We start from the raw sequence: 9,963 nt of genomic DNA, 5'->3' as shown, positions 1-9,963 counted from the left end.
TTTGTATTATTCACTCAGAATAACCTAATTAAAATATGCTTTGATGGACTGGGCCCTGGCTCTCCCAGCCCAAGGTAAAGAGCACCAGCCCAGTGGATTCTGGGCATCTAACCTCAAGAAGGTAGCACCCTTATTTGTCAGAAACTCCCTGGAAACGCTGTGCAAAAAACACCGAGTTTGCGCTCTGTGTTCGACTGCATTAAGACAAGTGCCAAAAACAACTTCCATTCCTGCCCCAGGTAAAGAGTTCATTCTGCTTTACCTAGGGTCCCAGAGTAATTCCTAAGAGCAAGTTCTAAGGGCTTGACACCTGCTCACCATTTCCATAACTTCACTTAGCTTCCCGTCTCATGGAAAACCATAGCCCCCAAACTGCCTTGCATCAGGAAATTCTTACCCATACTTTTTACTTTAACTGTAGGAGAGAGTGTTTCAACGTCTTCCTTATATGGGTGAAGCCCACAGACTCTAAAATTCTTAGTATGTTGTTGTTGTTGTGTGCCGTCCATTAACTCCGAGGGTCACTATGAGTCGAAATCAACTCAACGGCACAAAACAACAAAATTCTTAGTATACCCAGTACTATCACAGACTCTTACATAAAGCAGATGGTCAATTAATGTTTGGGAAACAAAATAGCCAGTGAGCAAGAGGTCTAACTTATTGGGATTTCATTTCTCCTGCACTCTTGAATGAGGTCAGCACTTCAAGGTAAAGACCATTTACTTCTACAAAATGACAAACTAAAAGGAAAAAGAGAAACCGAGGATTGGTCATTTTATTTTTTTCTATTTTGTTAAATCCACAATTTTACTTTGAAGTTCTTTCACATTTCCAGGCCAATCCCTATTGTGAGGTTGTAATAGCTTCTCTAGGTGGAAAGAGAGTCTCATATTTCACTAGGGGTGTTAGCAGTAGCTGCACTGGCCCTGGAGTATGCGCTGGCCGTGGCACTACTGCCAGCCCTGGCTGCATCTATAGCTTGGGCTCTCTCTTCCTCATCTCTCAAAGCTTCTTCATATCGGGAGGCGAAGGCGCTGGGATCAGTATCATTGATCTTGGCCAAAAACTCCAGGACTTTCATCTTGGTGGTTTCAGCGTGGGCTCTGGGACCCCACAGGAATTCATAGCTTGGAGGATCACTGTTGGGCACCTGCCGGTACTCCAGGTACTTCAGCTTCACCAAATCTTTGGTAATGAGCTTCCTGGGCTCCCCATAGATGAAGTGCTTCTTCCCAGCAAATACACGCATCGTCTTCAGGAATTCCCAGATCTCCTCCTCGGTGGCCCGGTTGCCCTTCAAGAAGATCACACCCAGGAGAGTCATCAGTAGACCGGTCTTGGGCAACCCTTTTCTACCACACACGCGCCCATCGTTGGGAAGATCCATTTTGCTGACAAGGGCATAGGACTGAGTGATGGGGTCGACTTCCTTCACATCAGCTGCAAACACAATCTCGATGCGCTCAGCTGCTCTCTTGAGGATTTCTGGGAACTGGTCCTTGTACTTTTGTTTGACAATCTTCAGCATGTCTGCCTTGGTAATGGGCTGTTTCATTTTATACTTGTACAGCAGGAACTGCTCCAATAAACCGGCCCTCTTGGTTAGAGGATCTCGGCATGAACGCTTAGTGGAGGCTGGAGCCTGGGAGGTGCTTGGGCCTTCTGCATTTTGGCTGTTGGCACCTTCATCAGATCTTGTGCCTGAAGTAGCAGTGGTGGTGGAGAGGGCTCTCTGAGGCTCCTGGGGAGTGCTAATTGACCCAGCAGCAGGTAAGCTCTGGGTCCTCAGGGGAGCACCCCCAAAAGAAAGAGAAGAAGAGGAAGGGGGTTCTCCTTCCTCTGCTAAGGTGGCCTGAGGACCCTTGAGAACCTGGGTCTCACCTTGGGCCTTGCTGAGATTTTCAAAGACTTGGACATCACCATTGTGATCATGAGGCATGATGACTCTGGTCAGGGACAGCAGGCAGGATCATGGGCAGGAGGGCAGGTGAAGTGGGATCTCAGGAAGAGGGAGGCTTAGAAGGTGTGCACCCCTTCGGCAGGCAGGTTCCACCTTGGCCTTAAGGAAGGACACCTCTGCAGTCTTCCGTGAGGGCACTGATCTAGGAATACACAAGGCTACTTTTCTCTTGTTCAGCCTGCTCTTTGAGAACTCTATGGAAGAATTTAGAGGGAGAGTTAAGCTGCAACCTGCCAGCCCTACCAGAGACTTACTAGGGTAACAGCAGGGGCTGCCAGTGGGAGCCCCTATTCTGGATGGGAGACCTCTCAGTTCACCTTCAGGGCCATATCATATTAACTGTTGACAGGGCCTGGGCCTCACTTCTACTGCTCTAAACTTGACACCTGGAAGCCCCCGGAACTCACAAGGAGGACGTGAAGGGGTGCCTTATCCGACTACCCATAACCAGAGGTATCCAGTATGACAGCTCTGTGGGGCCCTCTCTGTCCTGGGTTCCTTGAGTCCTCAGTCCTCATTCAGGGTCCTCACTAGGCTCAAAATAGGGGCTGGGGCACCTTCTACAGAATGGTGGCTGGACCCTCAGACCAAAGATCTCCCCTCCCTTAGTCCTGATGGAAATAAGTGAGGGGAAGCCTCAGCCTGACAGCCCTGCCCTGGATCTCAGAGGCTGAAAGCAGTGGTGGAGCTTGACTCTATTATCCCTTCTGCTCAGTGGTGGGTGGTCCCTTCAGTCCCCAGGGCCCTCACCTTAGCTGCTGGAAAGACCTGGAAATCCTCCCACTGCAAACCATAGGCCATCCCCCTTAGGCTAAGTCCCTCATCTCCCTGTGACACCATAGGAGGAAATAAGTGACATGCATAATAATGTTAACAATGCCCAGGTATCCTGGGGACACCAGCCCTGGCTGGGATCTGCTTGGTCCCCTCAGTTTTGGGGTTGGGGTTTCCCTCAGCCCTCATTCAGGGCCCTCACCTTGACTCTTTGCCAGGCCTGGGCCTCTTCCCTCTTCGGATCTGAAGTCCCTCCCCTTGGACCAAGGTCCTCACTTCTATAATACCATCAAAAAGGAAATAAGGTCACTCCTGAGGTTCACCCTTCATCCAAAGATTAGACCAAAAAACCAAAACCAAACCCAGTACCGTCGAGTCGATTCCAACTCATAGCGACCCTATAGGACAGAGTATAACTGCCCCATAGAGTTTCCAAGGAGCGCCTGGAAGATTCGAACTGCCGACGCTTTGGTTAGCAGCCGTAGCACTTAACCATTACACCACCAGGGTCTCCAAAGATTAGACAGGCTCATAAAACAAAACGAGACTAAAGTGGCACACCAGCCCAGCAGCAAGAATTAGAAGGCAGGAGAGGACAGGAAAGCTGGCAATAGGGAACCCAAGGTCGAGAAGGGGAGAGTGTTGACACGTCGTGGGGTTGTTAACCAGTGTCATAAAACAAAATGTGTACTAACTTTAATGAGAAGCTAGTTTGTTCTGTAAACCTTCTAAAGTAAAATAAATAAATAAATAAAGGAAATAAGGGTACACACATCCACCTGACCTACACGCCTGGGTTTTCTCAGGCTGCAAAAAGGGGCTGGGCGGGTCTCCGCTTTCTACCTTCTGTGAGTGCAGTACACTCTCACTCTTACGGGTCCTCACCTTGACTCTTGGCAGAACCTGCTTCTCCCCACTCTGCTAAACTGGGGTCACCCACTCTTACCAAATCCCTCATCTCCCTGAGATCTTTCAGGAGGAAATGAGGGCATGCCTCAGCCTGATCTCTCTGCCAGGGCTTTTCAGAACTGAAAACAAGGGCAGGGCTGGGGGGCGGGGCGGGCCGGTAGGGTCCAGGACCTAGCCTCGACCCCTGACAGAGCCGAGGACAACTCACTTGGCTTACCTGAACCGCCGCTCTTAGACAAAGTCCCTCACTTCCCGAGACGCCCCAGGAGAAAGTGAGCACGCTCAGCTCGTCACTAATGATCGGGTCTCCCAGGGATACCAGCAGGGGCAGGGCTCTCTGGTGCCCCTCTGTTCAGGAGTGGGTAGTATCCTCAGTCCTCATACAGGGTTCTTGATGCCCTTTATAGCCTTTCTATACTGAAGTGGACCCCTGCCCTTCCCCCGCTTAAACGAAGGTCCTCCCCTCCAAGAGACCCTCCTTGCAGAGGTTAGCTGAAAGCTCTTCTTGGGGTCTCACAGGGCTGACAGCAGGGGCCGGTTCTGTGGCTTCTGTAGTCCGTGATCAGCTCAGTCCTCATTCAGGGTTCTGCCGTTGATCACTGGCGTGACCTGGGTTTTCTCCACCTATTGGCCTGGGTCCCAGAGCCTCAGAACAAGGCCCTCAAATCCCTGATGCCCCAGAGGGGGAACTGAGGAAATGGTACATGAGGCTAACACTGCCTGGCCCTCCCAGGGACCACATCAAGATCTAGGCACTGTGGGACCCTCTTTATTCAGGGATTGGCTGTGCTCTCAGTCCTCAGGGTCCTCACTTTGGCTCCTGCCAGGTCCTTGGACTGCTCCCTGGGCTTGCCTGAGGCCACCCTCCTTAGACAAAGTCCCTCACTTCCTGAGGCCCCCCGGTAGTAGGCAGTGCCTGCTGCTCAGCTCTTTAGAAATAATAGGGTCTCCAGGGATACCAGCAGGGACAGGGCCCTCTGGTGCCCTCTCTTTTCTGGAGTGTGTGGTACCCACCATGTTCATTAAAAAAAAAAAAAAAGTTGCCATATAGTCATTCCTGCTCATGGCGACCTTCTGTGTTTCAGAGTAGAACTGCACTCAATAGGGTTTTCAAGGCTGTGATATTTTGGAAGCAGATTGCCAGGCCTTTCTTCTGAGGTGCTTCTGGGTGGATTTGAACCAGGCAGATTCAAACTGCCAACCTTTCAGCCCCTAGCCAAGCCTTAACCATTTGCACCACCCAGAGACTCCTCAATGTTTATATAAGGTTCATAATTTGACTTCTGCTAGGGCCTGGGACTCTTAACCTCTGCTCATCTGGGGCCACCATCTTTAGACCAAAACCCTCAGCTTTCTGAGACTCTGTACAGGAGTTAGCCCTACAGTCCTGACTTAGGCCTCCCAAGGCTGAAGACAGGTGAGGGATTTGTGTCACCCTACTGTTTTGGCGTCAGTGGTCACCTCGTTCTTCACTCAGTGCTCTGTTCTTGATTCCTGAGAGAGCCTAGGACTTGGCTCCCTATTGATGTGGGCCCCACAGCCTCAGACTAAGGCCCTCACAACACTACAGCCCAGAGGGGGCAATCAGGGGCAGCTACACCTGGCTACCTCTGCCTGGGTCTTCCTCAGTACTGGGGCGGAGAGTGCCGCAGCCTTCATTCGGGGATCTTACCTTGACACCTGGCAGCCTCTGGGACTCCTGTTTTCTGAGCTGAGGTTGACCCACTTAGACCAAGGCTCACAATGGGATACTCACCTGACACACCTGCCTGGGGCTTTCAAGGTCTGAGAGCAGGCAGGGCCGGTCTCTATGTGACCCCTTATAACCTTGTCTGCTTTCTTTCTCAGTCCTCGTTCACTGGGGTCCTCTTGTTGACTCCTACCTCTTTAATGAAAGGCTTCCTATGAAGTGTCACATCCCTGCAACTCTTGAGCAGTCTCCCTACTGCACACCTTGCAGAGACTGGGTCCCTGTCCCAGAGGAATGTGAGATGGCATGCTGCAGCCCAAGGCAGCAGGCCCAGGATGGGCGATGGGCTGCCGGAGAAGACGCACACGCTGAATTGTTCCTTCTCTTCACCACCCAGACTTAGTCTTTTCTGTAACTTACGTTCTGAAGGATTTACTCTCTACAGGGCAGACCCCGGACCAGATACTTTTACAAGCCCCTGATCTTCTGAGGTGAAGTGACACTGCGTATGAAGATGCTCATATTGACACTGATTGCATTTCTTCTCTTTCCTCATCCATCTCATTTATTTTGATATTTTTATTGCTCTGGCTATGTACTCTAATCCAGTACTTTGCATGAGAAAAGTCCTTCCTATGTTGTCTGAGACATTTTGGAGTGCTGAGAAGGAAAGCAAATGAAGAAACAAGGTCTGCCTCAGGCTGGGAGGAGTGGAATAGTATGGGCCTTAGAGAGATTCAGACCAGAGATGGAGTCCAGCTCTGTCGCTTACTACCTTATCACCTTGAGAATGGTGTAGGTTCTTCATCTGCCCAGTGAGTTTCCTAAGCCCTGTCTTGTAAGACTGTTAGAATATATGTACAGCATGTAAAGCACCTGGCAAGGTGACTGAAAAATAATGGGTCAATTTAATGAAGGACATAGGACCTTGACTGCTACCCAAAAGATCAGCAGTTCGAATCCACCAGCCACTCCTTGGAAACCTTATGCAGCAGGTCTACTCTATTATTATGAAAGTTTTGACCCAGACAGTTCCACCCTCCTCTCTGGGATTTTTTTTTCTTTTTAATCCAGAAGATGCCAGAGAATATTCAATGCTCTTGGACAAAGAACACCATAGCAGCCAAAAATTCTTCTTAGCAAGTAAACCTACATAAAAATTTTACCGTTATAACACCTACTATTTCATTTGGGTGTGGGGTTGACTTCTGTCCCAGAGTGATATGAGATAGGACACTGCAGCACAGGGCAAGAGGCCCAGGACAGGTGGTGGGCTGTCAGAGAGGAAAAAAAAAAAACACTCTGATCTATTCCTTCTCTTTGCCACCTAGACTCAAAACGCCAAGATATTTTGTCAAGGTGCAACTACTATCCCTCCCAGGTGCCCTTTTATCCAAACTAGCTCTATTTACGTTCATTTCACCCACACCAAAAATCTAGCCCTCCCTTACAGTTTGCCTCTGTCACACAAGATAACTTAATTCAAATGTCCTTTAATGGAGGAGGCCGTGGCTCTCCCAGCCCAGGACAAAAAGTGCCAGCCCAGTGAATTTTTGGCATCTCACTTAAGGGGACACTCACCGTTATGTCTCAGAAGCTCCCTCAAGACATTGTGATAAAAGACCTGGTTTGTGGTCTGTGTTCAAATGCACTGAGACAAGAAAAAAGGATACCTTCTATTCCTGCCCCACGTGGAGATTTCTTTCCGGTCAATCTAGTATCCCAGAGTCAATCATAAGAGCAGTTTTCTATTCCAGGGTTCTATCTCTCAACTCCAAGACCCACGAGTTGAGGGTCTGGCCTCTGTTCACCACTTCCACAGCCTCATCTAGCCCACCACCCAGCTCCTTTTAAAATTATATACCCCTGAAGGACTTGCCATTTCCCAAAGTTCCAAACTGCTTTGCCTCAGGAAATTTACCCTTGACTGCTTTCATCTGGAACAGCCCTTTGGCACCCACTCTTTTTGCTTTTCCTGTAGGTCATAGGCAGCGTGACATCTTCCTTATATGGCTGTAGCTCCTAGCCTCTAAAATTCTATAGCCAGGGCTGGCTCTTTATCTTAGCATCCCCAGTACTAGCACTGAGCCTTTCAAAGAGCAGATGCTCAATTAATGTTTAGGGAATAAAAGAGCAAGTGATCTAATTGATTAGGATTTCATTGCCCCCCATTCTAGAATAAGCTAAGCATATCCAGGTATAAGTCATTTAATTTTACAAAATGGAAGACTACAAGAATTAAGAAAAACCAAGAATTGATGAAGTTTTTTTTTTTTTTTAATTCTCTCCCTGTTATTTCATTATTCCAACAATTTAACTTTGGGCTTCTTTGACATTTCCAAGAAAATCTCTACTGTGATGTCAGATTATCTAAGCTGGATGGTAAGAAAATCTCAGCCTTCAATAGGGGGTGAGAGAAGCTGCTGCACATGGCCCTGGGAAATGCACTGGCCATGGCAGTAGGGCCAGCCTTGGCTGTAAGTCTGGTTCCAGCTTTCCCTTTCTCTCTTCGCACAGCCTCTTCATACAGGGATGAGAGAGCACTGGGAACGATATCATTGACCTTGGCCAAAAACTCAAGGATTTTAATCTTGGAAGTTTCAGCGTGGGCTCTGGGACCCCACAGGAACTCATACCGTGGAGGATCACTGTTGGGCACCGGCCGGTACTCCAGGTACTTCAGCTTCACCAAATCCTTGGTGATGAGCTTCCTGGGCTCCCCATAGATGAGGTGCTTCCTCCCAGCAAATACACGCATCATATTCAGGAATTCCCAGATCTCTTTTTCCGTGGCACAGTTGCCCTTCAATAAGATCACACCCAGGAGAGTCATCAGTAGGCCGGTCTTGGGCAACCCCCTACCAGCACGTACCCTTCCATTGTTGGGGAGGTCCAGTTTGCTGACAAGAGCATAGTTCTGAGTGGCAGAGTCAACTTCTTTATGTCAACTGCAAACATGATCTCAATGTGCGCAGCTGCTCTCTTGAGATTCTCAGAGAACCGGTCCTTGTGCTTTCGGCTGACAATCTTCAGCATGTCTGCCTTGGTAATGGGCTGTTTGATTTTACACTTGTACAGCAGGAACTGCTCCAACAAGCCTACCTTAATGGCTAGATGGTCTGGGCGTGAGCTCTCAGTGTCCAAGAAATTTGAACAGTCCTCATCTTGGCTGTTGGCATCTTCGTTAAGTCTTCTGCAAGAAACGTTTGCAGAAGTACTGGTGGTGGAGGGGGCTCTCTGAGGCCCCTGGGGAGTACTATGTGGCTCATCAGCAGAAGGACTCTGGGGAACATCCCTAGAAGGAGGAGAAGGGGAGGAAAGGGACTCTTCTTCCACTGCTGTTGTGGCCTGAGCACCATCGTGCTCCTGGGTGTCTCCTTGGGCCTGGTGGTGTTTCTCACAAGCTTTTCGGGGCTTATTCTTCCGACTTCGAGGCATGACGACTCTGGTCAGGGACAGCACGTGGGATCGTGGGCAGAAGGGCAGGTGATGTGGGCTCTCAGGAAGTTGGAGGCTGAGAAGGTATGTACGCCTTCAGCAGGCAGGTTCCACACTGGCTTTAATGAGGGACACCTCTGCAGCTTTCCATGAAGGAATACACAAGGTTACTTTTCTCCTGACAGCCTCTCTGAGAACTCTGTGGAGGAACTTAGAGGGGGCCTTAGGCTGCAGCCTTCCAGCCCTGCCTGGGGTTTACTGGGGCTGTCGGCAGGGTCTCATAATGGGGATTCCTCTATTCTGGAGTAGGGGTTGTTTCACTTCACATTTAGAATATCATGTTAACTGTTGGCAGATCCTGGGCCCCCTCACTTCTGCTGCTTTGAAATTGACACCTCAAATCAAGGCAGACACCTGCCTGAGACCCCAAAGGTGTAAGTGAAGGAGCACTTCAGCCTACCACCCTGGTCTAAGACAAGCAGTGCTGACAGCTCAGTGGGGCTCCATTGTCCTGGGCTCGCTCGGAGACACCTCAGTTTTCATTCAGAGTCCTCACCTGGCCTCCATGTTCTACCAGGACACCTCTCTTTTGTTGACTGGTGGCTGCACCTTCAGACCAAAGATCTCACCTTCCTGAGATCTGATCTAAAGAAGTGAGGTGGAACCACAGCCTGACAGCCCTGATCTGGACTTTTAAGTGCTGAAAGTAGGGGAGTGACTTAGACTCATTGTTATCCCTTCTATTTAATGGCAGGTGGTCTCCTCAGTCCTTGCCTTGCCCCCTGGAATGGTCTGGGACACCTCCCTCCCTTGTCCTGAGGCCTATCCCCTCATACTAAGGCCAGCATCTCTTTGAGGTGACCTAGGAGGACTGAGGGCTGCCTCATCTGACCACACCTGTCTGCGGGGCCACCCTAGACTGACTGAGAGTAGGGGATGGATTCTATGATTCTCCCACTGTCATGGGGGGGTGATCACCACAGGCCTGAGAATCTTCACCTTGGCTCCTGGAAAACCGGGAAATCTCCCCACAGTTGACCTTAGGTCATCTCCCTTACATCAAGTCCCTCAACCCCCTGAGACACCATAAGAGGAAGTGAGTAGGATTCATTATGTCGACAATGCCCAAGAATTCCAGGGATGCCAGCAGGACAGGGTTCTTCCTGGTCTCCTCAGTTCTGATGGTGGA

The 9,963-nt window shown here is 49.7% G+C and overlaps 1 protein-coding gene across 1 annotated transcript; it reads right to left on the bottom strand.

Annotated features, from left to right (window-relative positions):
* Positions 1–448: 448 nt before the first annotated feature.
* Positions 449–1,942, bottom strand: LOC100653580 (melanoma-associated antigen B4-like). The gene has a single exon (XM_010595819.3). It carries the CDS (start codon positions 1,940–1,942, stop codon positions 890–892), a length of 1,053 nt encoding a protein of 350 aa, XP_010594121.1. The 3' UTR covers positions 449–889.
* Between the last annotated feature and the right edge of the window lie 8,021 nt (positions 1,943–9,963).

Source organism: Loxodonta africana, chromosome X (assembly GCF_030014295.1).
Source record: "Loxodonta africana isolate mLoxAfr1 chromosome X, mLoxAfr1.hap2, whole genome shotgun sequence".
NCBI lineage: Eukaryota > Metazoa > Chordata > Mammalia > Proboscidea > Elephantidae > Loxodonta > Loxodonta africana.
Note: the sequence above shows the minus strand (reverse complement) of the source record. Positions and strands in the feature narration are given on the sequence as shown.